Genomic DNA, 25,750 nt, shown 5'->3' on the forward strand with positions numbered 1-25,750 from the left:
TACACTTGTGAAACTATAGCTCGTAATCTCTTCTGAAAGAGTCTCCGATTGCAACACCTGCACCAAAGAGTTAGTAGAAAAAATAACTTTATTATCAAATTTCCAAACAAGATTATCGTCTCTACCAGTTGATAGGTTCACTGGCCTTAACCTCTCATGAAGTTGATGAACAAGTTCCAACTCTCATATAATTTATTATAAATAAAATAATTTTTAAAAAGTTAGTTGATGTTAGTAAAAAAAATTGATTTTCTAATATTACTCTTGATAAAAATAATAATCCAAGAAAACAAAGAGAAAAAAAATAAAAAAAGAATAAAATAGAATATAATAAATCATAAAATAAAATAAAGTCATATATGCTCTTCTTTTCTTCTTCTAACTTGAGAAACACAAAAAGGGTACTTCAACTTAAATACCGCAACTGCACTCTTTATTGGAAAAAAAATTATAAAATAAAATAGTAAATTACATAAATATCTTCATCTTTTTTCTCTTCTCACATCTTTTTTTACCAACCACCATTGCTATCATCACACTTATCACTGCACCACCAACATATATTAGAACTGATTATTATTTCCTTAGACAGAAGCTCTGGCAGATTTCATCAGCAGCGGCTCTGACCTTTACTACCATCAGCGGTGACGGCGACCACCGCGACGGCTCCTGCTCCCCTTCCTCGTCGCGGTTCTTCCTCCCCCACTGAACAGCGTTGACGGCAACAAATCTCTCTCATTCGCGCTCATTCTTGACTTGGCGGTGACACTGGAAGTGGCGAACGGCAACGACAAGATGTGGATGAACGACAACAAAAATGACACACGCAGAAACAGCCTGCGAAGATGATGACGATGGCGACTTCTCGTGGCGGTCGTGCTCCTCCTTTCAGCAACGTCAGCAGCGACGGCGAGGAGATGACAAAGAAAAAATGAAAAAAGGAGGGGACAAAGAACAAAAATAAAAATTTGAGATAGAATTATTTGTAAAAATATTTAAATATAAATATAATTATTATATTATTAATAAAAGTTTTAAATCATAGATATCAGTTCAAAAATTCAATGATCATTATTTATAGAAAATTTTGAATTATAAAAGACCATAATATACTTTTTTTATTGAAAAAAGCTCCAAATCCCTCTTGACTAAACTAAGAGCAACTCCAATGGTTACTTTTTGGAGTTTCTATTACTGTGGCATGTCAGATAAAACAAAGAAATTAATCGTTGGAGTGAGATGAGAAGGAGGTCCTTCTCTTGGATCAAAGAGGGAGAGTCCCTCTGCATGGAGACTCTTGTTACCCAATAATAACTTGCCACTTGACAAGTTATTTAAAAAATAAATAATTATATAAAATTTTAATTAATTAAATAATTATATTAAATAATTAGATAATAATTAATTATATTAAATAATTATATTTTTATTTTATTAATAATTTATATTAATTATTTAAATAATAATTAATTAAGTATTTAAATCATAATTAATTTATTAATAATTATAATAATTAATTAGATTAAAGAATTAAATTTTTATTTAACTAATTATTTATATTATTTATTTATATCATAATTAATATTAAATATTATTTATATTATTATATTAAATTATAATTAATTAAATTTATTTACATTAAAAAATAAATTTTGTTTTTATATCATAATTAATATTAAATATTATTTATATTATTATATTAAATTATAATTAATTAAATTTATTTACATTAAAAAATAAATTTTGTTTTTATATCTTACAAAATAATTTTTAGTTGGGTTGGTTATTTTTATTTGTAAAATTTAAAATACTAACCATATTATTAAAACTAGCAGTTGTAAAATTAGTCGTTGCAAAATTGGCCGTTGAAAACTAGCCGTTACTATGTTACCGTTATTATTAATAAATTAATATTTTATTACTCTATATATACCACTTACATACACTTCTATTCTCACACTTTCTTCTACTCTTCTTCATCTTCTTCCAAGTTTACAAAATCAAAGTACTGCTGATATTATTTTTTGTTCGAAAAAATAGATCCAAACCAACTCAACTCTTTTTTCAATTATTTACAAAACTTTTCTCAAACTCCAAATATCCAACAATATTAAACCTCAATCTCTCAAGTTCCAAATCAAAACTTCACACTACCAAATACATTTCAAAATCCAAATCCACAAAATCTTCCTAATTTCAATTTTCAAGCTCCTTATAATAATCAATGTCCTATATTCTAACCACAAAATTAAAATTCACAAACACCACATTTTCCATTTTCATCTATATTTAACCCCTCTATCAGAAATGTTACTCCAACATCTTTGTCGTTTTTAACTCAATTCAGTGCATCACGAGTTCACGACATAACTCATCTGGTGTTGGTGGCTCTTCTAACACATCCTCTCAGACTCCGATACAATCTAGTCCAAATTCACAATATTCAGATTTTGCCAACCCTTGTGGATTAGATGCTATCGACCTCAATGATGATGATATTGAAGATCGGAGGCAAGATAGTATTCAACACTTGCATTGGAAAGAGGATGAGATGCTGATCAGTGCATGGTTAAATATTTCAACTGACCCTATATTTGGTACCGATCAAAAGGGAGAAACATTTTGGAGTCAAATTCATAGCTAATGTGTAGAATTTTGCTCCGACCTGACAAGGGGGTTGTTGCATGTAAGAAACGATGGTATAAGATCAATAAGGCTGTTGCACAATTTGCTGGTTGCTACGATCAAGCTAGTCGAAACATAAGGTGTGGTTCGAACGCTGATGATATAAAGGAGTTGACATATAAACTTTATTCCACAAATTATGGTCAAAAGTTCTCTTTTGAGAGGCATTGGAACATGCTTTGTTTGGAGCAAAAATGGAGAAGCCAACTACCTACACAGAGTGGAAGCTCAAAAAGAACCAAGGTTAGTGCAACTAGAGCATACTCATCCTCATCAAACCTAGATACACTGTTGGCAGACGAATCTGATGTGGACTCTCCCGTTCGTCCACAAGGATCAAAGAAGAGCAAGCGAAAAGGTAAGGAAAAAGCACAAATGTCTGAAGATCTTAGCGAAAAGAAATAATTGGTTGTTAAAAAACTATCTATCATGGAAGATATTAAGAATGTTAGAGAAAAGGAATTAATGGATAGGAAAAAAGAAAGAGAAGAGGAGATGGCACATAGAGCAAAGATTATGGCAATGAAGGAGAAGGAGTTATAAATTCAAGTGGCAATGAAAGAACAAGAATTACAAACTCAAGCAGCAATGAAAGAACAAGAATTACAAACTCAGAGGTATATTAAAAAAAATGGAGATAAATGCAAAAGAAAGGGAAATAGAAAGGATGGCTAAGGAAAGGAAAAGGGAAATGGATATGCAAATACTTAATGCTGACACGTCTACAATGAGTGAAAAACGACGAGCTTTTCACGAGATTGCATGTGAGAAAATAATCATGAAATGGTTTACTTAATCGTAGAGTTGCATAGTATGTTCTTATTTTTATTGAATATTACTGGTATGTGATGTAGTCTGTTTTATTCATTTCTAATGTAACTTTTGAAATTAGTCAATATTATTATGCCGTTATTGTTCATGAAAGTGGCCGTTGCAAAAGTAGCCCTTTTAAATTTAGACAAGAAAAAACTAGCTATTAAGTAGCCGTTGCAAAACTAGCCATTAAGTAGCCGTTGTAAAGCTAGCCGTTGAGAAGTAGGTAATTGTTGCAGACACACTTATAAATATCAACTATCAATGACTCTGCAACTCCATTTCAACTCTTATAAATGTCAATATTATTATGCCGTTATTGGATCTATGAGTGTTTATTCGAAGATTCAGAAGAAGAAGATATCGATAGAAGCTCTATCCCAACTCCTCGTACATGGATCAACAGAGATCGATAAGCAGGACATGATCTCCTTTTCCAAGATTACTGATGAGCGGATAATTTATACGCTTTTTGGCATTGTTTTTATATAGTTTTTAGTAAGTTTGAGCTACTTTTAGGGATGTTTTCCTTAGTTTTTATGTTAAATTCACATTTCTGGACTTTACTATGAGTTTGTGTGTTTTTCTGTGATTTCAGGTAAATTCTGACTGAAATTGAGGGATTTGAGCAAAACTCTGAAAAAGGCTGACAAAAGGACTGCTGATGCTGTTGGATTCTGACCTCCCTGCACTCGAAATGGATTTTCTGGAGCTACAGAACTCCAATTGGTGCGCTCTCAACGGCGTTGGAAAGTAGACATCCAGGGCTTTCCAGCAATATATAATAGTCCATACTTTATTCGAAGATTGATGACGTAACTTGGCGTTAAACGCCAAGTTCATGCTGCTGTCTGGAGTAAAACGCCAGAAAAACGTCATGATCCGGAGTCATACGCCCAAAACACGTCATAACCTGAAGTTTGACGCCAAGAAATGCCTCTACACGTGGATTGATCAAGCTCAGCCCAAACACACACCAAGTGGGCCCCGGAAGTGGATTTATGCATCAATTACTTACTCATGTAAACCCTAGTAGCTAGTCTAGTATATAGGACATTTATCTATTGTATTAGACATCTTTTGACCACTCTAAGTCTTTTATCATTCGGTCACTTGATCGTGGAGAGGGCTGGCCATTCGGCCATGCCTGAACCTTCTTTTACTTATGTATTTTCAACGGTGGAGTTTCTGCACACCATAGATTAAGGGTGTGGAGCTCTGCTGTACCTCAAAGATTAATGAAGTTCTATTTTCTTTTATTCAATTCTCCATCTTATTCTTATTCCAAGATATTCATTCGTACTCAATAACATGATGAATGATGATGAGTTAGATAACCCTCATTATTATTCTCACTGATGAACGCGCGTGATTGACAACCACTTCCGTTCTACATGCAACAAAGCTTGAATGTGTATCTCTGAGATTCCCCAACAGAATCTTCGTGGTATAAGCTAGATAGATGGCGGCATTCATCTGGATCCGGAAAGTCCAACCTTGTCTGTGGTGTTCCGAGTAGGATCCTGGGAATCCGGAAAGTCTCACCTTGTCTGTGGTATTCCGAGTAGGATTCCGTTCATGAATGACTGTGACGTGCTTCAAACTTTAACCTGCTGGGCGTTAGTGACAAACGCAAAAGAGGGATTCTATTCCAGTAGGAGCGGGAACCAACCGGTGATTGGCCGTACTGTGACAGAGTGCGTGCATTAGCTTTCACTGCGAGGATGGGATGTAGCTATCAACCATGGGTGATGCCTCCAGACTGGTTAGCTGTGCGAGTGACAGCCGTACAGGTTATTTCCCCGAGAGGAATGAAAGTAGCCACAGCTGATAGTGAACCCCTATACAAAGCTTGCCATGGAAAGGAGTAAGAAGGATTGGGTAGAAGGAATAGGAGAGCAGGCGTCCTAGAGCTCTACAGCATCTCCATTCCGCTTATCTGAAATTCCTACCAATGGATCTACATAAGTATCTCTATCCCTTTTATTATTCCTTTTTATTAGAACAATCCAATTATCACTATTACAAATGTTTAATCTGCCTAACTGAGATTTGCAAGGTGACCATAGCTTGCTTCATACCAACAATCTCTGTGGATTCGACCCTTACTCACGTAAGGTATTACTTGGACGACCCAGTACACTTGCTGGTTAGTTGAACGGAGTTGTGAAAATAAACAGTGCCCTAAGAGTAAAATCATACAAGACCAAAAAGTCAAATCAAATAACAAGTGATCACAATTTCGTTCACCAAGTTTTTGGCGCCGTTGCCGGGGAACAATCAATTTCGAACAACAATTCAAACAATTGTTTCCAACCCACAATGGTGCCAAATTTTTAATCCGGCAACAACACCAAGTTTTTGGCGCCGTTGCCGGGGATTGTTCGAGTATGGACAACTGACGGTTCATCTTGTTGCTCAGATTAGGTAATTTTCTTTTCAAAAATCTTTTTCAAAATTTTTTCTTTTAAATTTTCGTTTTTCTTCACATTATTTTCGAAAATAATTAATAAAAATCCAAAAAAAAAAAAATTAGAAAATCATAAAATCCAAAAATATTTTGTGTTTCTTGTTTGAGTCTTGTGTTAATTTTTAAGTTTGGTGTCAATTGCATGCTTTAAAAATTTTTTCTTGCATTTTTTCGAAAATCTCATGCATTCATAGTGTTCTTCATGATCTTCAAGTTGTTCTTGATAAGTCTTCTTGTTTGATCTTGATGATTTCTTGTTTTGTGTCTTTTCTTGTTTTTCATGTGCATTTTTTCATTCATATTTTCCATGCATTAAAAATTTCTAAGTTTGGTGTCTTGCATATTTTCTTTGCATCAAAAATTTTTCAAAATTATGTTCTTGATGTTCATCATGATCTTCATAGTGTTCTTGGTGTTCATCTTGACATTCATAGCATTCTTGCATGCATCTTGTGTCTTGATCCAAAATTTTCATGTTTTGGGTCATTTTTGTGTTTTTCTTTAAAAATTTAAAAATCAAAAATATCTTTTCCTTATTTTCCTCCAAATTTTCGAAATTTTGGGTTGACTTGGTCAAAAATTTTCAAAATTAGTTGTTTCTTACAAGTCAAGTCAAAATTTCAATTTTAAAAATCTTATCTTTTCAAAATCTTTTTCAAAATCATATCTTTCTCAAAATTTTTTATTTATTTTCGAAAATTTCAAAAATATTTTTCAAAATATTTTCAAAATCTTTTTCTTATCTTTATATGTAATTTTCGAAAATTCACTAATAATTAATGTGATTGGTTCAAAAATTTGAAGTTTGTTACTTTCTTGTTAAGAAAGGTTCAATCTTTAAGTTCTAGAATCTTATCTTGTAGTTTCTTGTTAGTGAAATAAATAATTTCAAATTATTTTTGAATTAAATCTTTTTATCTTTTAATTTATCTTTTTCAAAAATTTTATATTTTTCAAAATTTGATTTCAAAATATCTTATCTAACTTACTATCTTCTTATCTTTTTCAAATTTGATTTCAAATCTTTTTCAATTAACTAACTAACTTTTTGTTTGTTTCTTATCTTTTTCAAAACCACCTAACTACTTTTCTCTTTCCTATTTTCGAAAATATCTCTCTCTTTTTCAAAAATTCTTTTTAATTAATTAATTGTTTCATGTTTAATTTTAATTACATTTTATCTCTAATTTTCGAAAATCACTAACCCCTTTTCAAAATTATTTTCGAAATTCCTCTTCTCTTTTCTTCTTCTATTTAATTATTTAATTACTAACACTTCTCTCCACCTCTCTTCCTCCAAAAATCCGAATCCATCCTTCTTCTTTCTTATACCCCTTTCTTTTTCTACTAACATAAAGGAATCTCTATACTGTGACATAGAGGATTCCTTTTTCTTTTCTTGTTTTCTTCTCTTTCATATGAGCAGGAACAAGGATAAAGGCACTCTTGTTGAAATTGATCCAGAACCTGAAAGGACTCTGAAGAGAAAATTAAGAGAAGCTAAAATACAACAATCCAGAAACAACCTTTCAGAAACATTAGCACAAGAGGTGATGGCCGAAAATAATAATAATGATGCAAGGAGAGTGCTTGGTGACTTCACTAAGCCAACATCCAAATTTGATGGAAGAAGCATCTCCATTCCTGCCATTGGAGCCAATAACTTTGAGCTTAAGCCTCAACTAGTTGCTTTAATGCAACAAAACTGCAAGTTTTATGGACTTCCATCTGAAGATCTTTACCAGTTTTTAACTGAGTTCTTGCAGATCTGTGACACTGTTAAGACAAATGGAGTTAATCCTGAAGTCTACAGACTCTTGCTTTTCCCTTTTGCTGTAAGAGACAGAGCTAGAGTATGGTTGGATTCCCAACCCAAGGATAGCCTGGACTCATGGGATAAGCTTGTCACTGCATTCTTAGATAAGTTCTTTCCTCCTCAAAAGCTGAGCAAGCTGAGAGTGGATGTTCAAACCTTCAAACAAAAAGATGGTGAATCCCTCTATGAAGCTTGGGAAAGATACAAGCAGCTGACCAAGAGATGTCCATCTGACATGTTTTCAGAATGGACCATATTAGATATATTCTATTATGGTCTCTCTGAGTTTTCGAAAATGTCACTAGACCATTCTGCAGGTGGATCTATTCACCTGAAGAAAATGCCTGAAGAGGCTCAAGAACTCATTGACATGGTTGCAAACAACCAGTTTATGTATACCTCTGAGAGGAATTCCGTGAATAATGGGGTACCTCAGAAGAAAGGAGTTCTTGAAATTGATGCTCTGAATGCCATATTGGCTCAGAACAAAGTGTTGACTCAACAGGTCAACATGATCTCTCAAAATCTGAATGGATTGCAACATGCATCCAACAGTACTAGAGAGGCAGCTTCTGAAGAAGCTTATGATCCTGAAAACCCTGCCATGGCAGAGGTTAATTACTTAGGTGGACCTTATGGAAACACCTATAACTCATCATGGAGAAATCATCCAAATTTCTCCTGGAAGGATCAATAAAAACCTCAACAAGGTTTTAATAATGGTGGACGTGCTAGGCTGAATAATAGTAAGCCATATCCATCATCTTCTCAGCAACAGACAGAGAACTCTGAACAAAACAATTCTAATTTAGCCAACATAGTCTCTGATCTGTCAAAGGCCACTTTCAGTTTCATGAATGAAACCAGATCTTCCATTAGAAATCTGGAAGCACAAGTGGGCCAGCTGAGTAAGAAAGTCATTGAAACTCCTCCCAGTATTCTCCCAAGTAATATAGAAGAAAATCCAAAAGGAGAGTGCAAGGCCATTGATGTGATCAAAATGACCGAATGCACAAGGGAGGAGGAGGACGAAAATCCTAGTGAGGAAGACCTCCTGGGACGTCCTTCAAGCATGAAGGAGTTTCCTATTAAGGATCCAGAGGAATCTGAGGCTCATCTAGAGACCATAGAGATCCCATTAAATCTCCTTCTGCCATTCATGAGCTCTGAAGAATATTCATCCTCTGAAGAAGATGAAGATGTGATTGGAGAGCAAGCTGCTCTATATTTAGGAGCTATCATGAAGCTGAATGCCAAACTGTTTGGTAATGAGACTTGGGAAAGTAAACCTCCCTTGCTCATTAGTGAACTAGACACTTGGATTCAAAAAACTCTACCTCAAAAGAAACAAGATCCTGGCAAGTTCTTAATACCTTGTACCATTGGCACCATGAGCTTTGCAAAAGCTCTATGTGACCTGGGGTCAGGGATAAATCTTATGCCACTCTCTGTAATAGAGAAGCTGGGAATCATTGAGGTACAACCTGCCTTGTTCTCATTACAACTGGCAGATAAGTCCATAAGACAAGCTTATGGGTTAGTAGAGGACGTGCTAGTAAAGGTTGAAGGCCTTTACATCCCTACTGATTTCATAATCCTAGACACTAGGAAGGAAGATGATGAATGCATCATCCTAGGAAGACCTTTCCTAGCCACAGCAGGAGCTGTGATAGATGTCAACAGAGGTGAATTAGTCCTTCAATTGAATGGAGAATATCTTGTGTTTCAAGCACATGGCTATCCCTCTGTGACAAAAGAGAGCAAGCATGAAGAGCTTCTCTCAGTTCAGAGTCAAGAAGAGCCCACACAGTCAAACTCTAAGTTTGGTGTTGTGAGGCCACAACCAAACTCTAAGTTTGGTGTCCAAACCCCATATCCAAACTCTAAGTTTGGTGTTGGGAATACCACACTTAAATTGACCTGATCACCTTGTGGCTCCATGAGAGCCACTGTCAAGCTATTGACATTAAAGAAGCGCTTGTTGGGAGGCAACCCAATTTTATTCATCTAATTTTATTTTATTTTGTTTCTTTGTTATTTTTGTGTTTTATTAGGTACATGATCATGAGGAGTCACGAAAAAATCAAAAAAATTAAAAACAGAGTCAAAAACAGAAGAAAAAAAATTTTTTCACCCTGGAGGACGCACGGGCTGGCGTTCAACGCCCAGAAGGAGCATCTTTCTGGCGTTCAACGCCAGAACAGAGCACCATTCTGGCGCTGAACGCCCAAAACAAGCAACAACCTGGCGTTTAACGCCAGGATGCGCACACAGAGGACAATCTGGCGCTGAACGCCAGAAACAAGCATGAAACTGGCGTTCAACGCCAGAAACATGCATAACATGGGCGTTTAACGCCCAGAACTAGCATCAATGGGCGTTTGAACGCCAGAATGATGCATCAAGGCATGTTACATGCCTATATGGTGAAGGAATGGTATTTGTTTTCACCTCAGGATCTGTGGACCCCACAGGATCCTCACCTTAGGATCTGTGGACCCCACAGGATCCCCACCTACCACATTTCTTTTAATCCTATTCACACTCTCCTAATCCAAATCTCATTCTCAATGTCACACTTCCCAAAAACCTTCACCAATCACCTCAATTCCTCTTCCCAACTTCCCCATTCACCATTCACATCAACCCCTCTTCCCCATACACCCCACCTACCCCCACTACTTTCAAATTCAATTTCCCACCCTTTCCCACCCAATATGGCCGAACCTATACCCTCCCCTCTCCCTATAAATACCCTTCTTTTCTTTTACATTTCCACACAACTCAAACCCACATTCTCCCACATAGCCGAACCCTCTCTACCATATTTTCTTCTTCTTCTTCTACTTCTTTTCTTTTTGCTTGGGGACAAGCAAATTTTTAAGTTTGGTGTGGTAAAAAAGCCTAAGCTTTTTGTTTTTCATTCACCATCAATGGCACCCAAGACCGGAGTCTCCTCAAGAAAAGGAAAAGGGAAGGCAAAAGCTTCCACTTCCGAGTCATGGGAGAAGGAGAGATTCATCTCCAAGAGCCACCAAGACCACTTCTATGATGTTGTGGCAAAGAAGAAAGTGATCCATGAGGTCCCTTTCAAACTCAAGAAGAATGAGTATCCGGAAATCCGACTTGAAATTCAAAGAAGAGGTTGGGAAGTCATAGCCAACCCCATACAACAAGTTGGAATTTTAATGGTTCAAGAGTTCTATGCCAATGCATGGATCACTAGAAACCATGACCAAGGTATGAACCCAAGTCCGAAAAACTATATCACCATGGTTAGGGGGAAATACTTGGATTTTAGTCCGGAGAATGTGAGGTTGGCGTTTCATTTGCCTATGATGCAAGGTGATGAACACCCCTACACAAGAAGGGTCAACTTTAACCAAAGGTTGGACCAAGTCCTAATGGATATTTGTGTGGAAGGCGCCCAATGGAGAGTAGATTCCAAAGGCAAGCCAGTCCAACTAAGAAGACTGGACCTCAAGCCTGTAGCTAGAGGATGGTTGGAGTTCATTCAAAGATCCATCATCCCTACAAGCAACCGATCTGAAGTTACTGTGGATCGGGCCATCATGGTTCATAGCATCATGATTGGTGAAGAAGTAGAGGTTCATGAAGTCATAGCCAATGAACTCTACAAAATAGCTGACAAGCCTTCATACATGGCACGGCTAGCATTCCCTCACCTCATATGCCATCTATGTTATTCAGCTGGAGTTATCATAGATGGAGATGTCTCCATTGAAGAAGACAAGCCCATTACCAAGAAAAAGATGGAGCAAACAAGGGAAGCTCCTCACGGCCTCCAAGAAGAACATGAGGAAGTGCATCATCAACAAATGCCTCAAGGAATGCACTTCCCTCCCAACAACTATTGGGAGCAACTCAACACCTCCTTAGAGGATTTGAGCCATAATGTTGAACAACTAAGGGTGGAACATCATGAGCACTCCATCATTCTCCAAGAAATAAGAGAAGATCAAAGAGCAATGAGGGAGGAGCAACAAAGGCAAGGAAGGGACATAGAAGAGTTGAAGAACATCATTGGTCCTTCAAGAAGAAGACGCCACTAAGGTGGATTCATTCCTTGTTCTTTATTTCTTTCTGTTTTCGGTTTTTAATGCTATGTTTATTTATGTTTTTGTGTCTCTACTTCATGATCATTAGTATGTAAACCATGCCTTAAAGCTATGAAATAAAATCCATTAGTCCTTCACCTCTCTTAAAAGAAAAATGTTTTAATTCAAAAGAACAAGAAGTGCATAATTTTCGAAATTATTAGTGAATTTAGTTTAATTATATTGATGTGGTGACAATGCTTTTGTTTTCTGAATGAATGAATGAACAGTGCATATGTCTTTTGATCTTGTTGTTTATGAGTGTTTAAAATTGTTGGTTCTTGAAAGAATGATGAACAAAGAGAAATGTTATTGATGATCTGAAAAACATCATGAAATTGATTCTTGAAGCAAGAAAAAGCAGTGAAAAAAAAATTTATAATTACAATCAAAAGGAATAAAAGCCAAGCAGAAGATCCAAGGCTTTGAGCATCAATGGATAGGAGGGCCCAAGGAAATAAAATCCAGGCCTAAGCGGCTAAATCAAGCTGTCCCTAGCCATGTGCTTGTGTCATGAAGGTCCAAGTGAAAAGCTTGAGACTGAGTGGTTAAAGTCGTGATCTAAAGCTAAAGAGTGTGCTTAAGAGCTCTGGACACCACTAACTGGGGACTCTAGCAAAGCTGAGTCACAATCTGAAAAGGTTCACCCAGTTATGTGTCTGTGGCATTTGTGTATCCGGTGGTAATACTGGAAGACAAAGTGCTTAGGGCCACAGCCAAGACTCATAAGTAGCTGTGTTCAAGAATCAACATGCTTAACTAAGAAAGTCAATAACACTATCCCAAATTCTAAGTTCCCCCAGAGACGCCAATACCTCTAAACTACAAAGGAAAAAGTGAGATGACAAAACTGTTCAGAAGCAAAAAGCTACAAGTCCCGCTCATGTAATTAAATTAATATTCATTGATATTTTGGACTTTATAGTATATTCTCTTCTTTTTATCCTATTTGATTTTCAGTTGCTTGGGGACAAGCAACAATTTAAGTTTGGTGTTGTGATGAGTGGATAATTTATACGCTTTTTGGCATTGTTTTTATATAGTTTTTAGTAAGTTTGAGCTACTTTTAGGGATGTTTTCCTTAGTTTTTATGTTAAATTCACATTTCTGGACTTTACTATGAGTTTGTGTGTTTTTCTGTGATTTCAGGTAAATTCTGACTGAAATTGAGGGATTTGAGCAAAACTCTGAAAAAGGCTGACAAAAGGACTGCTGATGCTGTTGGATTCTGACCTCCCTGCACTCGAAATGGATTTTCTGGAGCTATAGAACTCCAATTGGCGCGCTCTCAACGGCGTTGGAAAGTAGACATCCAGGGCTTTCCAGCAATATATAATAGTCCATACTTTATTCGAAGATTGATGACGTAACTTGGCGTTAAACGCCAAGTTCATGCTGCTGTCTGGAGTAAAACGCCAGAAAAACGTCATGATCCGGAGTCATACGCCCAAAACACGTCATAACCTGAAGTTTGACGCCAAGAAATGCCTCTACACGTGGATTGATCAAGCTCAGCCCAAACACACACCAAGTGGGCCCCGGAAGTGGATTTATGCATCAATTACTTACTCATGTAAACCCTAGTAGCTAGTCTAGTATATATAGGACATTTATCTATTGTATTAGACATCTTTTGACCACTCTAAGTCTTTTATCATTCGGTCACTTGATCGTGGAGAGGGCTGGCCATTCGGCCATGCCTGAACCTTCTTTTACTTATGTATTTTCAACGGTGGAGTTTCTGCACACCATAGATTAAGGGTGTGGAGCTCTGCTGTACCTCAAAGATTAATGAAGTTCTATTTTCTTTTATTCAATTCTCCATCTTATTCTTATTCCAAGATATTCATTCGTACTCAATAACATGATGAATGATGATGAGTTAGATAACCCTCATTATTATTCTCACTGATGAACGCGCGTGATTGACAACCACTTCCGTTCTACATGCAACAAAGCTTGAATGTGTATCTCTGAGATTCCCCAACAGAATCTTCGTGGTATAAGCTAGATAGATGGCGGCATTCATCTGGATCCGGAAAGTCCAACCTTGTCTGTGGTGTTCCGAGTAGGATCCTGGGAATCCGGAAAGTCTCACCTTGTCTGTGGTATTCCGAGTAGGATTCCGTTCATGAATGACTGTGACGTGCTTCAAACTTTAACCTGCTGGGCGTTAGTGACAAACGCAAAAGAGGGATTCTATTCCAGTAGGAGCGGGAACCAACCGGTGATTGGCCGTACTGTGACAGAGTGCGTGCATTAGCTTTCACTGCGAGGATGGGATGTAGCTATCAACCATGGGTGATGCCTCCAGACTGGTTAGCTGTGCGAGTGACAGCCGTACAGGTTATTTCCCCGAGAGGAATGAAAGTAGCCACAGCTGATAGTGAACCCCTATACAAAGCTTGCCATGGAAAGGAGTAAGAAGGATTGGGTAGAAGGAATAGGAGAGCAGGCGTCCTAGAGCTCTACAGCATCTCCATTCCGCTTATCTGAAATTCCTACCAATGGATCTACATAAGTATCTCTATCCCTTTTATTATTCCTTTTTATTAGAACAATCCAATTATCACTATTACAAATGTTTAATCTGCCTAACTGAGATTTGCAAGGTGACCATAGCTTGCTTCATACCAACAATCTCTGTGGATTCGACCCTTACTCACGTAAGGTATTACTTGGACGACCCAGTACACTTGCTGGTTAGTTGAACGGAGTTGTGAAAATAAACAGTGCCCTAAGAGTAAAATCATACAAGACCAAAAAGTCAAATCAAATAACAAGTGATCACAATTTCGTCCACCAATTACTTTGCAGATGAACCGATGTATAATGCTAACATTTTTCGACGGAGATTTTGAATGAGAAGACATGTGTTCCTTCAGATAGTAGACGCTCTCTCAAATGTCTATCTATATTTTCAACAGAGGGTTGATGCAACTAGAAGAAGAGGCTTGTCACCACTCCAAAAATGCACCGCTGCGATACGGATGTTAGCATATGGCGTAGCAGCTGATGCTGTTGATGATTATGTGCGCATAGGCAAGAGCACTACAATTGAATGCTTGAAAAAATTTGTTGAAGGTGTCATTTTGGTGTTTAAAGATGAATACTTGCGAAAACCAAATCCAAATGATGTACGACGCCTGCTACAAATGGCGGAGGGTCGTGGCTTTCCTGGCATGTTAGGTAGCATTGATTGCATGCATTGGCAGTGAAAAAATTGTCCAAAGGGGTGGAAAGGTATGTACATGAGTGGTTATCGTGGGGTTGCAAGCATAGTACTTGAGGTTGTAGCATCTTCAGACCTTTGGATATGGCATGCGTTCTTTGGAGTTTCGGGTTCAAATAACGATATCAACGTGTTAGATCGTTCTCCAGTGTTCGATGATATTCTAAATGACTATGCTCGGGAGGTAAATTATACTATTAATGGTAATAATTATACTATAGGATACTATTTAGCAAATGATATTTATCTTGAATGGGCCACATTTGTCAAATTAATCTCAAAGCCACAAGGGAAAAAACACAAGTTATTTACACAATACCAAGAAGGACAAAGAAAAGATGTGGAGCGAGCATTCGGAGCGTTACAAGCACGCTTTGCAATTATACGTGGTCCAGCTCGCTTTTGGAAAAAGAAGAAGCTTGCCAACATAATGAGAGCTTGTATTATATTGCATAATATGATTGTTGAGGATGAAAGAGATACTTATCCAGAAAATTTTACTCAAGGCTTAGAGTATGACGATGTCGAAAATGGCTTATCATAACCTCAGTTGGGAGAGGAAGATCGCACCATACCATCAATTTCTCCAAAGAAATACCCAACTTTGAAATAGGCAGCAGCATAGACAATTAAAAGAGGACTTGATTGAACACATATGGCAATTTCACAATGCTTGTCGTCAACTATAGAGCTTAATTATGTTTTTCTTTGTATTAAGTAATTTTACAAATTATTATAATCCCGAATTATATATTTTGTATTATTGTTACATATAAATTTTTTTAATATTAATATCTTTTAATAGTGAATTATTTTTAAATTTATAAATTTAAATAATATTATTGAAAAAATAATTATATTAATCTTAAGTATTTTAATTAATTAATTAAGTAGGATTACAATAGGGACTAAAGTTAGTTCCTCCTAATGGAGAAGAGAGAGATACTTTGAATTTCTATTTACTGTTTATGACGCAAAAGTTGATGTAGAGTTACTTTTTTATGATAGGTGGACCATAAATAAAAATTGAGATAAATTCTCTATTGGAGATGGTCTAAGCTAATCAGAAAAACAAGGAGACATTGCCACTCATTATTTCACACGTTAAGGCTGAATTTGATAAAATTGTGGCTCTTAAAAAGCTGCTGATCTCTTTTGGCTCTCAAAAAGCTGCTTTTAAAGAATTATGGTACAACTATTTGATAAAATAGTCTAAAAGTGGCCCTCAATGAGCAGGAGCTATTATTACAACGTTTGGTAAAATAGTGTAGAAATGACTCTCAAAATATAAAATAATTAAATAAAGATAAATGATATCTTTTCACCTTTTAGAGATCTAAAGCTGACTCTAAAAAGCTAGTCTTGTGGGCTTCTAAGAGCACTCTGCTGTCAAAAGTCAAGAGCGAAAGTTTCGAGTTAATATTCAAATTAGTTCTTGAAATTTGATCTCCAACTTAATTTATCTTTCAAGGTTTTAATTGACTTTAATTGTACCGTGAAATTTTGACCTAAGCCTCAATTTAGCCCTTCCGTCATTTTCCGTCACTAGAAAGCTTACCTGATAATTTTGGTTAACACCTGCCACCATAGCAGTTAAATGACGTGGTGAAATATTTGAAGACATTAATTTAACCCCTAAAAATTTCAAATAAAACCTAAAAGCCCCAATTTCCCCAAATCGTAAGAGTATCTTTAGGAGTTGAGAAGAATATTGGGGAGCAGCAGCCAAGGCTCAGGTAACTCTAGTAGAGCTCGTTCGTATGGTGGCTGGGTGAAGAACGCACACCGTGACAGAGGTAGAAAGGTTTCGCATTGGTGCGGTTGTGGGTTGTATCCTATTCTTCGATGGTCTGGGACGGATTCTAATTCAGAAAGACTATTTTATGGATGTCCTAACTATAATGTGAGTTAGTTGAATTGTTGCAAGTTGATTGTGTGTCTTATTTCTCAAATTCTTGTTGGTTTTGTAGTTGTTCTTCCTCTCATTTTTTTTTTGAATTTTTGGTGTTGTAGACTACCGGTAAGAGATGGTGCAATTTTTTTAAATGGACAGATGTTGAAGAAGAAGAAGCCATAGTTGGCAGAAATGAAAGTTCAGTTAGTGAAGACCATTGAAAAATATCTCTGGGATGAAAAATTAGTGCAGTTGAAGCTAAAATTAGAATATTAAAAATGTGGAATATTATATTGTCTGTGTTTGTTATTATTTTTAGATTTGTGATTGTAACTAGGTGGGATGAAATATATGTAACTGTGATATCAGTTATGTGAATGAAGCATTGTTATGTATTTAATGACAAAATAGAAATGAAATTTTATATTTTCTTGGTAATGATATATCCTGTAAAAATTCTTTAAAATTGAGATTATATGAAAGAGGAAGTATAACTTATGACCAAATAAATATCAAAAGAGCATAATTTGATCAAATTGGTCAAGTGGATATGAATCTGTATATGAAGACAAGATCAGTAGCTGACTCTAATAACTATATATGTAGTATGCACTTCCATTAGTAAATAAATTTAAGTGTATAGTTTATTTGTGAAAATATTGAAAACAAAATAATAACTTCGACTCTCAATGATTATCTTCTTTGTTCCCATGAAAACAAAGATAAGAAAGATGTTATGATAAAAGAAAATATAATAGAACCTTTTATGGTTCTTGCACTTAACAAAAGACCCACAAATAAAATCTCATAATCAAGGGACTTTTATTTGGAACAGGTGAGTCCAGCAGCTTATCGGCAAGGTCTAATTGGATTTTAACTGAATTTGACTAAATAAGTTATTAAGAAACAAAAGATAGTCATTTATTTAGTAATTTATAGTCATTTATCATTGTCAATATCACAACATTAGAAATAGCAGTATCTGTATCATATTTTAAATATTCTAGATAATAGTTTCAAAATATCTTAAACTGAAACAGATTACTCTACATAACACAGTATCAAAATATCAAAAGAGCATAGTTTGATCAAATATTCTCTACAAAATATGTTCTACACAACTTTCAGTCAATATTGCAAATTATTTTCTATTTTGTTGTTGTGATTTGAAATCCGGGGTGGGGACGAATTTCATAAACTCTGCTAAGCGTGCAACTATCCCAAAACTTGCTCCTTGCATTAGGTCTACCTTGAAAGTTATTTTCCTCTTAGATTGCACCTTGTCAGGCCTAGTCACCTATTGTGGAGGTAGAGGTGGGTCTGATGGAGGGACTTAGTAAAATTGTTAATAGAATTAGTAACAAATACAATCCAATAAAAATCAATCAATATATAATCAAATAGTATCAATCAATTGGATTTAACTAACATTTACTCGTGTGTTATAAACCAATACAAACCAGTTAACAGTTAATCAAATATTAGAAAAGAGGTAAAACAAGTATTAGAAAAACTCGTAAGCACTAAACTAAAGAGTTGCTATAGTAATACAATTGTCTAAATATATGTAGTTGTACAGTTATATTATTAGAGAAACATGAAAGAATAAGATTGTCCTTTTAAATTGATAAAAGAGTAATACAATTGTTTTAACAATGGTTGCTTCAATAAATAAATATATGTAATTTCAATCGAAAAATACTGGACAGATATTAAAGAGTTCCGTTTATAACAGATTCCATAGTAAAGTAGAGGTTTCATTCTTGTACTTAAAGTAAAAAAGAACGGGAAGAAATAAAGAAAAATAAAGAAAACATAAACAAGGCAATTATCCATGTTTGATCTCTAAATCAATGCATGTAGTATAAACACTAAATGAAAATTTTAGGATGACTCAATATTTAATTTGTGTCTGTCTACGGTAAGAAACACTTGAGTGTTCTAGCGCTTCTTAGCTATTAATCTTTACTAAAATTGTTGTGAAATACTTTATTTTTACAAGAAATTATTCAGTCAACAATTAAATTAAAATGGAGTATGAAGGAGTAAATTGTTATTTTAAAATAGAATATGAAAAGTCAATACATAATTAAATGTACAAAGAATTGAAAGATTCAGTTGATCACAGTCACAAACATGCAAAAAAATTAAACCCTAATATACAAGAACTCTATCATCATCAACAACCATAATCAACAACATTTTTCTAAAGTTTCACTGATGAAATAGAGTGAAAAAAACTGAAAAACAAGCCACAACCAACATTTTGAGAAAAATAGAGCATAATATGTTGAGAGCAATAATTTTATTACTAACCTGCTTTTGAAGAGATGGTGACTTCCAGGTAATTAATCTTCATAATGGGGAGCGAAACAAGTAAGAAAAGCTTCAAATCTCCATTACTACAACACCCATAGTTCTTCTTTGACGGAAACGTAAACGAGGAGAGAAGGAGGAAGAAGAAGGGTCAACTGGGTTTCACTTTTAAAATGGTTAATGTTTGGGTTTTTATTTAACCCCTTTCTCATATCAAACGATGTCGTTTCTAATATTTTCGGTGCCAAGAGTAAAACGGCGTCGTTTTGAGAGTGCTAAGTGTTATTTAAAATTGTCATGTTCCGTGACGGAAACGACATAAGGGTCAATTTGAGGTTCGAATCAAAATTTTAGGATACAATTAGAATCAATTGAAACCTTAAGAATTAAATTGAATTAGAGGTCAAATTTCAGGGAATAATTTAAATATTAACTCAAAAAATTTCTTAATTTTTTAATTTACCAAATACAAAAAATGAGATCCTACTTTTTCATAACAGGATCATCCTAAAAAAAAAAGCTTTAGCAAATCCAGCTTAATTTAATTAATTAATTAATATGTCCCTAGAATATTGGCACCACCCTATTCCATTTCCATTTCACGCTCACTATTGTCCTTCAATATATTGGTTTTATTATAATCTATTGATTATTTATATTGGAATTCGAATATAGAATATTAGTAGAATAGAATATTAACATTTTTTTTCTTTTTCCCCCTCTTTTCGGATTCTTTTACCTTGTTTATTTTCATGCAGGTCCCATTTTCCTCTTATTTCTAATTTTGGGGCTTGAAAGTGCTTGGAATTGGAACTAGCTGCGTGAGTTCTTGTATTTCGCTGACAAGTCAGAGGTACCCTTTTGTTTTGTCATAAGTTTCCTTCTTCAAATTGAACTCAAGTTTACATTTTTTTTTTTTGAAGCTTTTCATTGGGTGTCTTCTTGGTGTTTGATAAAATGCCTGAACTAAAAATGAGAGTTTTTTTCAGGTGAAAACTGATGGAGCTAACTCTAAGGGAAGAAGATGCAGCTAACTGGGTTTACAGGGGTGAAGGAGCTGTTAATCTTGTTCTTGCTTACAATGGATCAAATCCTTCTTTTGTGAGTTATTTTTTTCTTCACTAATTGGGGTTTAACTACATGGATTGAATGACACAATTGTATGCCATGATAATAAGTCATGTTATTTGCAATTTTTCATTAAGGAATATGTTGTTTTGGTTGTAATTAACTTGTGATTAGATGCACCTTACCAAGTAAATGTGTTTGAAGCATCATGAATGTGTGTGTAGGTTGGGAAAGTGATGAGGATACGTAAGGCTCCAAAGAACAGTAAACATGGTCTGAAGAGTAACATAACTGTGACTGCACATGAACTTCTGCTTTGGAAAGATGTGAATGAACTTGTTTCCTCTTCAGAAAAGGATATCATCGACCAGCTATATGTCGAGCATGTTATGATGCCATTGCTTGGTTCTAAGTATGTTGATGCTGGGGTATGTACATGTAAATGTAAAAGGTGCTCCAGCATTGTTTGTTTCATTGTTTAGTTTTTGTTTATTTCAGTACTACACTCTGACTAATTTTACTGTTTAAAAAAATGGGTTTTGCTAGTAATAAGAGTTTCTATGATACTGTGGTTAATTATGGCATGAGAAAGTTAGTGATTAGGGATATCTTAATACAGTGCTTTGATATTTTGTTAGGTGCATGTTTTGGTGTCTAGGAAATTCCTTGAATCAATTGAGAAGATTGTTATTAGCCAACGTCCTGTGTGGCGGGTCGATGCTGCCCAGATTGATAAACAATGTGATTTTGGTCTTCTTATGTCTGATCATTCTGTGTTCCCTCATGGTACTGGAGTTTTTTTTTTCTCCCCTATTTCGGTTAATTTGTTGAAAAGAAAAAAATTTAAGTATTAGAATTTAGAACAATATAACATTATCTTGCTGAGAAGACATTTGTACATAGGCTTATCACCAATTTGAAATTCTGTTTCTTGTTTTCATTTCAGATAGCCAAGGATCGAAGCCCTGCATTTCTGTTGAGATAAAGGCATGGTTTCCATTATGTTCATATTCGGTTCAATCTTTTCCCACTAATCTAGCTGCACTTTCATTGTTCGCCCCTTGTTTTACCCTGCTTGTAACAATTTAAACTACTTTTTAAAAAATGCAGCCCAAATGGGGATTTCTTCCTCAATCTAAATTTGTATCTGAAGGAAATGCTATCAAAACGAGAGTAACTCGATTTGAAATGCATCAAGCTCTGAAGTTGCATCAAGGCACGGTATAGCACACAAAAGTTAACTTTTCATGGTGATTTAGGACTCAATGCTATTTCCTTTTTTTTTTTGGTTTTAAGTTAAAAATATGCTTGCAGATATCAGAGCTAAGTCAATACAATCCACTTGATCTATTCTCCGGATCTAAAGAGAGGATTCGTAAGGCTATCAAGGATCTCTTTATTACTCCTCAGAACAATTTTCGTGTATTTTTGAATGGCGTTCTCATACTCGGAGGACTGGGAGGTGGCACAAGGAAAACAGATTCACACATGGCTGAAGCATTTGAGGAAAGGCTGAAGTCTGTCATTGAAGCTGATAAAGGTCATTGTACGGAGAACTTGTTTACACTCGTTGCTGAGACCATGCACAAATCAAGAGTCCTTGATCAGCTCCTTGAGGTTCAGAAGCTCGACAATTTCGACATAGAAGGAGCCATCCATGCATATTATAACGTTATTTCTCAACCATGCATGGCATGTAGAGAATTGAATGAAGAGCAGGCAAAACGATACAAGTCTTTTCATTCAGCTTCATTGGATGAAAGTTTGAGAATTGTGAAGAACTACCTTATAGCAGCGACAGCGAAAGACTGCAGTTTGATGATATGTTTTAGACAAAGGACAAAGGAGGATTCGTCATCTATATACAATAACATATATCTTGAGTCAACTAAGCAAACCTTTGATTTTAAGGTAAACAGCACTTTACATTTGTCATTCTTGGTTTAATTTTTTACTATTCTGAATTCATTTCAATAAAAAAAAGATTTCCCCTCCTAAAGAAAAAGGCAAAAATAATTTTCAACTACATAAAACTATAAAAGTACATTAATTCTGTTACTTATATGTTCATATATGGAAAATGATTAAAGTTATGCTTGACATTGAATACTTAGTTTAGTTGTGATTTGCTCTTTGTTTAGGTGTATTTTATCGACCTTGATTTGAAGCGATTGAATAAAATGGAAGAATATTATGAGTTAGATAAGAAAATAGTGAGCTGTTATGAACAAAGTATGAACATGGATCATCAAGAAAGAAACGAAGTCATCAACAAAATGGATCAAGAAGTAACAAATGTGCAGGGAACTTCTTGAGACAGCATATTGAGATTTCAATAACTTCAGTTTGATGATGATGTTCTTCCTCCTCACTTAATGTTGTTGTAATACTATAATCCAAAAATGAAGGCCAAAACTACTTGTAATTTGAGGTTCTACTTTCGATTTTTTGCTTTTTAATTTATTTTCCATGGCTTTCTAATTATTATTGGAATTTAATTTTAACACACTGACACTATAAATAAGTTTTATATGTGCATCTAGTTATATATCATCATGTTAGTAAAAGTAACCATTTTTACAATTAACATGTGAATGATTATTTACAAACATAATTAAACGGTCATATAAAATAGTTTGTATATCAAAAATTAATTCTTGTTATTGTCTCATGAAATTTCATGTTTCATCTATTAGAGTTAGAAGTACATTTTGCAAGGATTAATAAGGGAAATATTTGCTTGTTAAACTGAGGCAAACCCCTTTTAATCAATTGAGATGAATGATTTTCTCTTCTTGTTCTTTTCTATCTTTTAATACCTAAGTTTAATTATAATTACAGAAATCATAAAATAACCTTGACTTTTATATTAATGTGTAAGGATTTTTTATTTAAATAAATAAAATAAATATAATAATTATCAAAATAAATAATTTAAAAAATATTTACCGATTTGTATTTTTAAGTCATATCTCGTTAACAATTCATAGGTGCTAGTAACCTATACGCCACCCTTCCGATTTCTTTCGCTTATGTACTACCAAACTTGCTCAATATCAAACTCTCCAAATTCGACGTCTCCACACGCTGAGTGCGAAATAATGTCGGATACTCACACTCAAGTGTTACCCTGCTGTCACCATTTCTCATACGACAATTGAAATAAACAAGCACAACTATGTATAGACTATTACTGGCCATTGATGTTTTGTATTCGTGAGAAATATGAGACACAAAAAGGATAGGAAAAGTTTGTGAAGAACTAAGGGTTACACATTCTTTTATAGCTGCTGCGATTGTCTTCTATATATCTCGTTTACACGGTAAATGAGACACATTTCTATTTTATTTACACTGTAAACGATATATATATATAGGGCAATTCACCTAAATAAATTGTTTCACCTTTAAAATTACGCAAATGCATTATTTTCAAAACGAAGACGCAAATGCATTGTTTCACATATCTATGTAAACCGCTACTGGCAGTAGCGGTTTACATAAACACAGAATCCGCTGCTGCCAGCCGCGGATTACGTTGAGTTGTGGCAGCATGAAAACCGCTGTTGCCTACCGCGATTTTTGCATGATTATGGTTGGTCATAAACCGCTACTATTAGTAGCGGTTTACGTGCATTGGGACACGTGTGTAAACCGCTAGAGGCAGCAGCGGTTTACGTTGAGTATGAAAACAAATAGTAAAACTAATCTTTATCTAAAAAATAATTACAAAATAAATAATTAATGGTATATACTATTTAAATAATATCATAAATAAAAAAATTTAATTTATCATTTCACAATATAATTTAAAAAATATAAATATGCATGTAATAAATTTTTTATTTGTATTTATTATTAAAAGTAAGACTAAATTACAAATAAAAAATACAATACTCAAAGTATTAAATTATATAAATCAAGACTAATTTTTTTTATTCTCATCTCTTTTAAAATTTATAAATAATAAAATAATTTATTTTTAGCCAAAAGTTCACTAAATCATATATTTTTTTCTTTAAAAATTATTTCATTCTCTTTTATTTATATCAACCATACAAAGGAGATTCAGAGAGTTTGGAACATGAGTTGTGTTCTTTACTACTGATTTGCATTTGAGGTTCTAGCTAAATGAATTTTTTTTATTTGTGTAACTTTATTGTCTTATGCCAAAAATAAAAACTATTTGTATTTTATGGTTGATTGATTGGATAAATAATAGTGATAACATCATAATTTTGATGAATAAAATAAAAAATATAAATATGCATGTAATAATTTTTTATTTGTATTTATTATTAAAATGAGAATAAATAGCAAATCAAAGAGGGAGTATTCACAGAGTACTAAAATATATAAACTAAGACTAATTTTTTTTATCTTCATCCCTTCTAAAACTCATGAATGATAAAATAATTTATTTTTTGTAAAAATTAGTGATTTTTTATTTGATTTGCTATTTTTAGTGAAAAATATTCACTATTTTTTACTAAAAATAAATTATTTATTCATTCATGAGTCTTAGAAGAGATGAATATAAAAAAAATTAGTCTTAGTTTATATATTTTAGTATTCTGTCAATACTCATTCTTTGTTTTACTATTTAGTCTTATTTTAATAATAAATACAAATAAAAAATTATTACATGCACATTTATATTTTTTATTTTATTCATCAAAATTATGATGTTATCACTATTATTTATCCAATCAATCAACTATAAAATACAAATAGTTTTTATTTTTTGGCATAAGACAACAAAATTACACAAATAAAAAAATTCATTTAGCTAGAACTTCAAATGCAAATAAACAGCAAAGAATACAACTCATGTTCCAAACTCTCCGAATCTCCTTTGTATGGTTGATATAAATGAAAGAGAATGAAATAATTTTTAAAGAGAAAAATGATTTAGTGAATTTTTGGCTAAAAATAAATTATTTTATTATTTATAAATTTTAAAAGAGATGAGAATAAAAAAATTAGTCTTGATTTATATAATTTAATAATTTGAGTATTGTATTTTTTATTTGTAATTTAGTCTCACTTTTAATAATAAATACAAATAAAAAATTTATTGCATGCATATTTATATTTTTTAAATTATATTGTGAAATGATAAATTAAATTTTGTTATTTATGATATTATTAAATAGTATAAACCATTAATTATTTATTTTGTAATTATTTTTTAGATAAAGATTAGTTTTACTATTTGTTTTCATAGTCTCTAGCGGTTTACACACGTGTCCCAATGCATATAAACTGCTGCTGGTAGTAGTGGTTTATGACCAATCATAATCATGCAGAAACTGCGCCAAGCAACAGCGGTTTCTAT

At 34.1% G+C, this 25,750-nt stretch overlaps 1 protein-coding gene and 1 pseudogene across 4 annotated transcripts; both read left to right on the forward strand.

The window, feature by feature from the left end:
* Window positions 1-2,643: 2,643 nt before the first annotated feature.
* LOC130933825 (uncharacterized) lies at window positions 2,644-15,678 on the forward strand (annotated as a pseudogene).
* A 4,280-nt stretch (window positions 15,679-19,958) lies between these two features.
* On the forward strand, window positions 19,959-22,875 carry LOC130933043 (inositol-pentakisphosphate 2-kinase). 4 transcript variants are annotated; one of them, XM_057862539.1, is made up of 8 exons: window positions 19,959-20,197; window positions 20,334-20,445; window positions 20,637-20,863; window positions 21,071-21,198; window positions 21,359-21,399; window positions 21,523-21,633; window positions 21,727-22,323; window positions 22,554-22,875. In XM_057862539.1, the coding sequence occupies exons 2-8, from the start codon at window positions 20,344-20,346 to the stop codon at window positions 22,725-22,727; spliced, it is 1,380 nt and encodes a 459-aa protein (XP_057718522.1). In that variant the 5' UTR covers window positions 19,959-20,197; window positions 20,334-20,343; the 3' UTR covers window positions 22,728-22,875. The 4 variants fall into 4 exon arrangements, with proteins under 4 accessions (XP_057718522.1, XP_057718525.1, XP_057718526.1 ...); XM_057862542.1 differs by having other exon boundaries at window positions 20,637-20,840; window positions 21,051-21,198; XM_057862543.1 differs by having other exon boundaries at window positions 20,637-20,824.
* Window positions 22,876-25,750: the final 2,875 nt, after the last annotated feature.

The sequence above is a fragment of the Arachis stenosperma genome, chromosome 6, assembly GCF_014773155.1.
Source record: "Arachis stenosperma cultivar V10309 chromosome 6, arast.V10309.gnm1.PFL2, whole genome shotgun sequence".
NCBI classification, from domain to species: domain Eukaryota; kingdom Viridiplantae; phylum Streptophyta; class Magnoliopsida; order Fabales; family Fabaceae; genus Arachis; species Arachis stenosperma.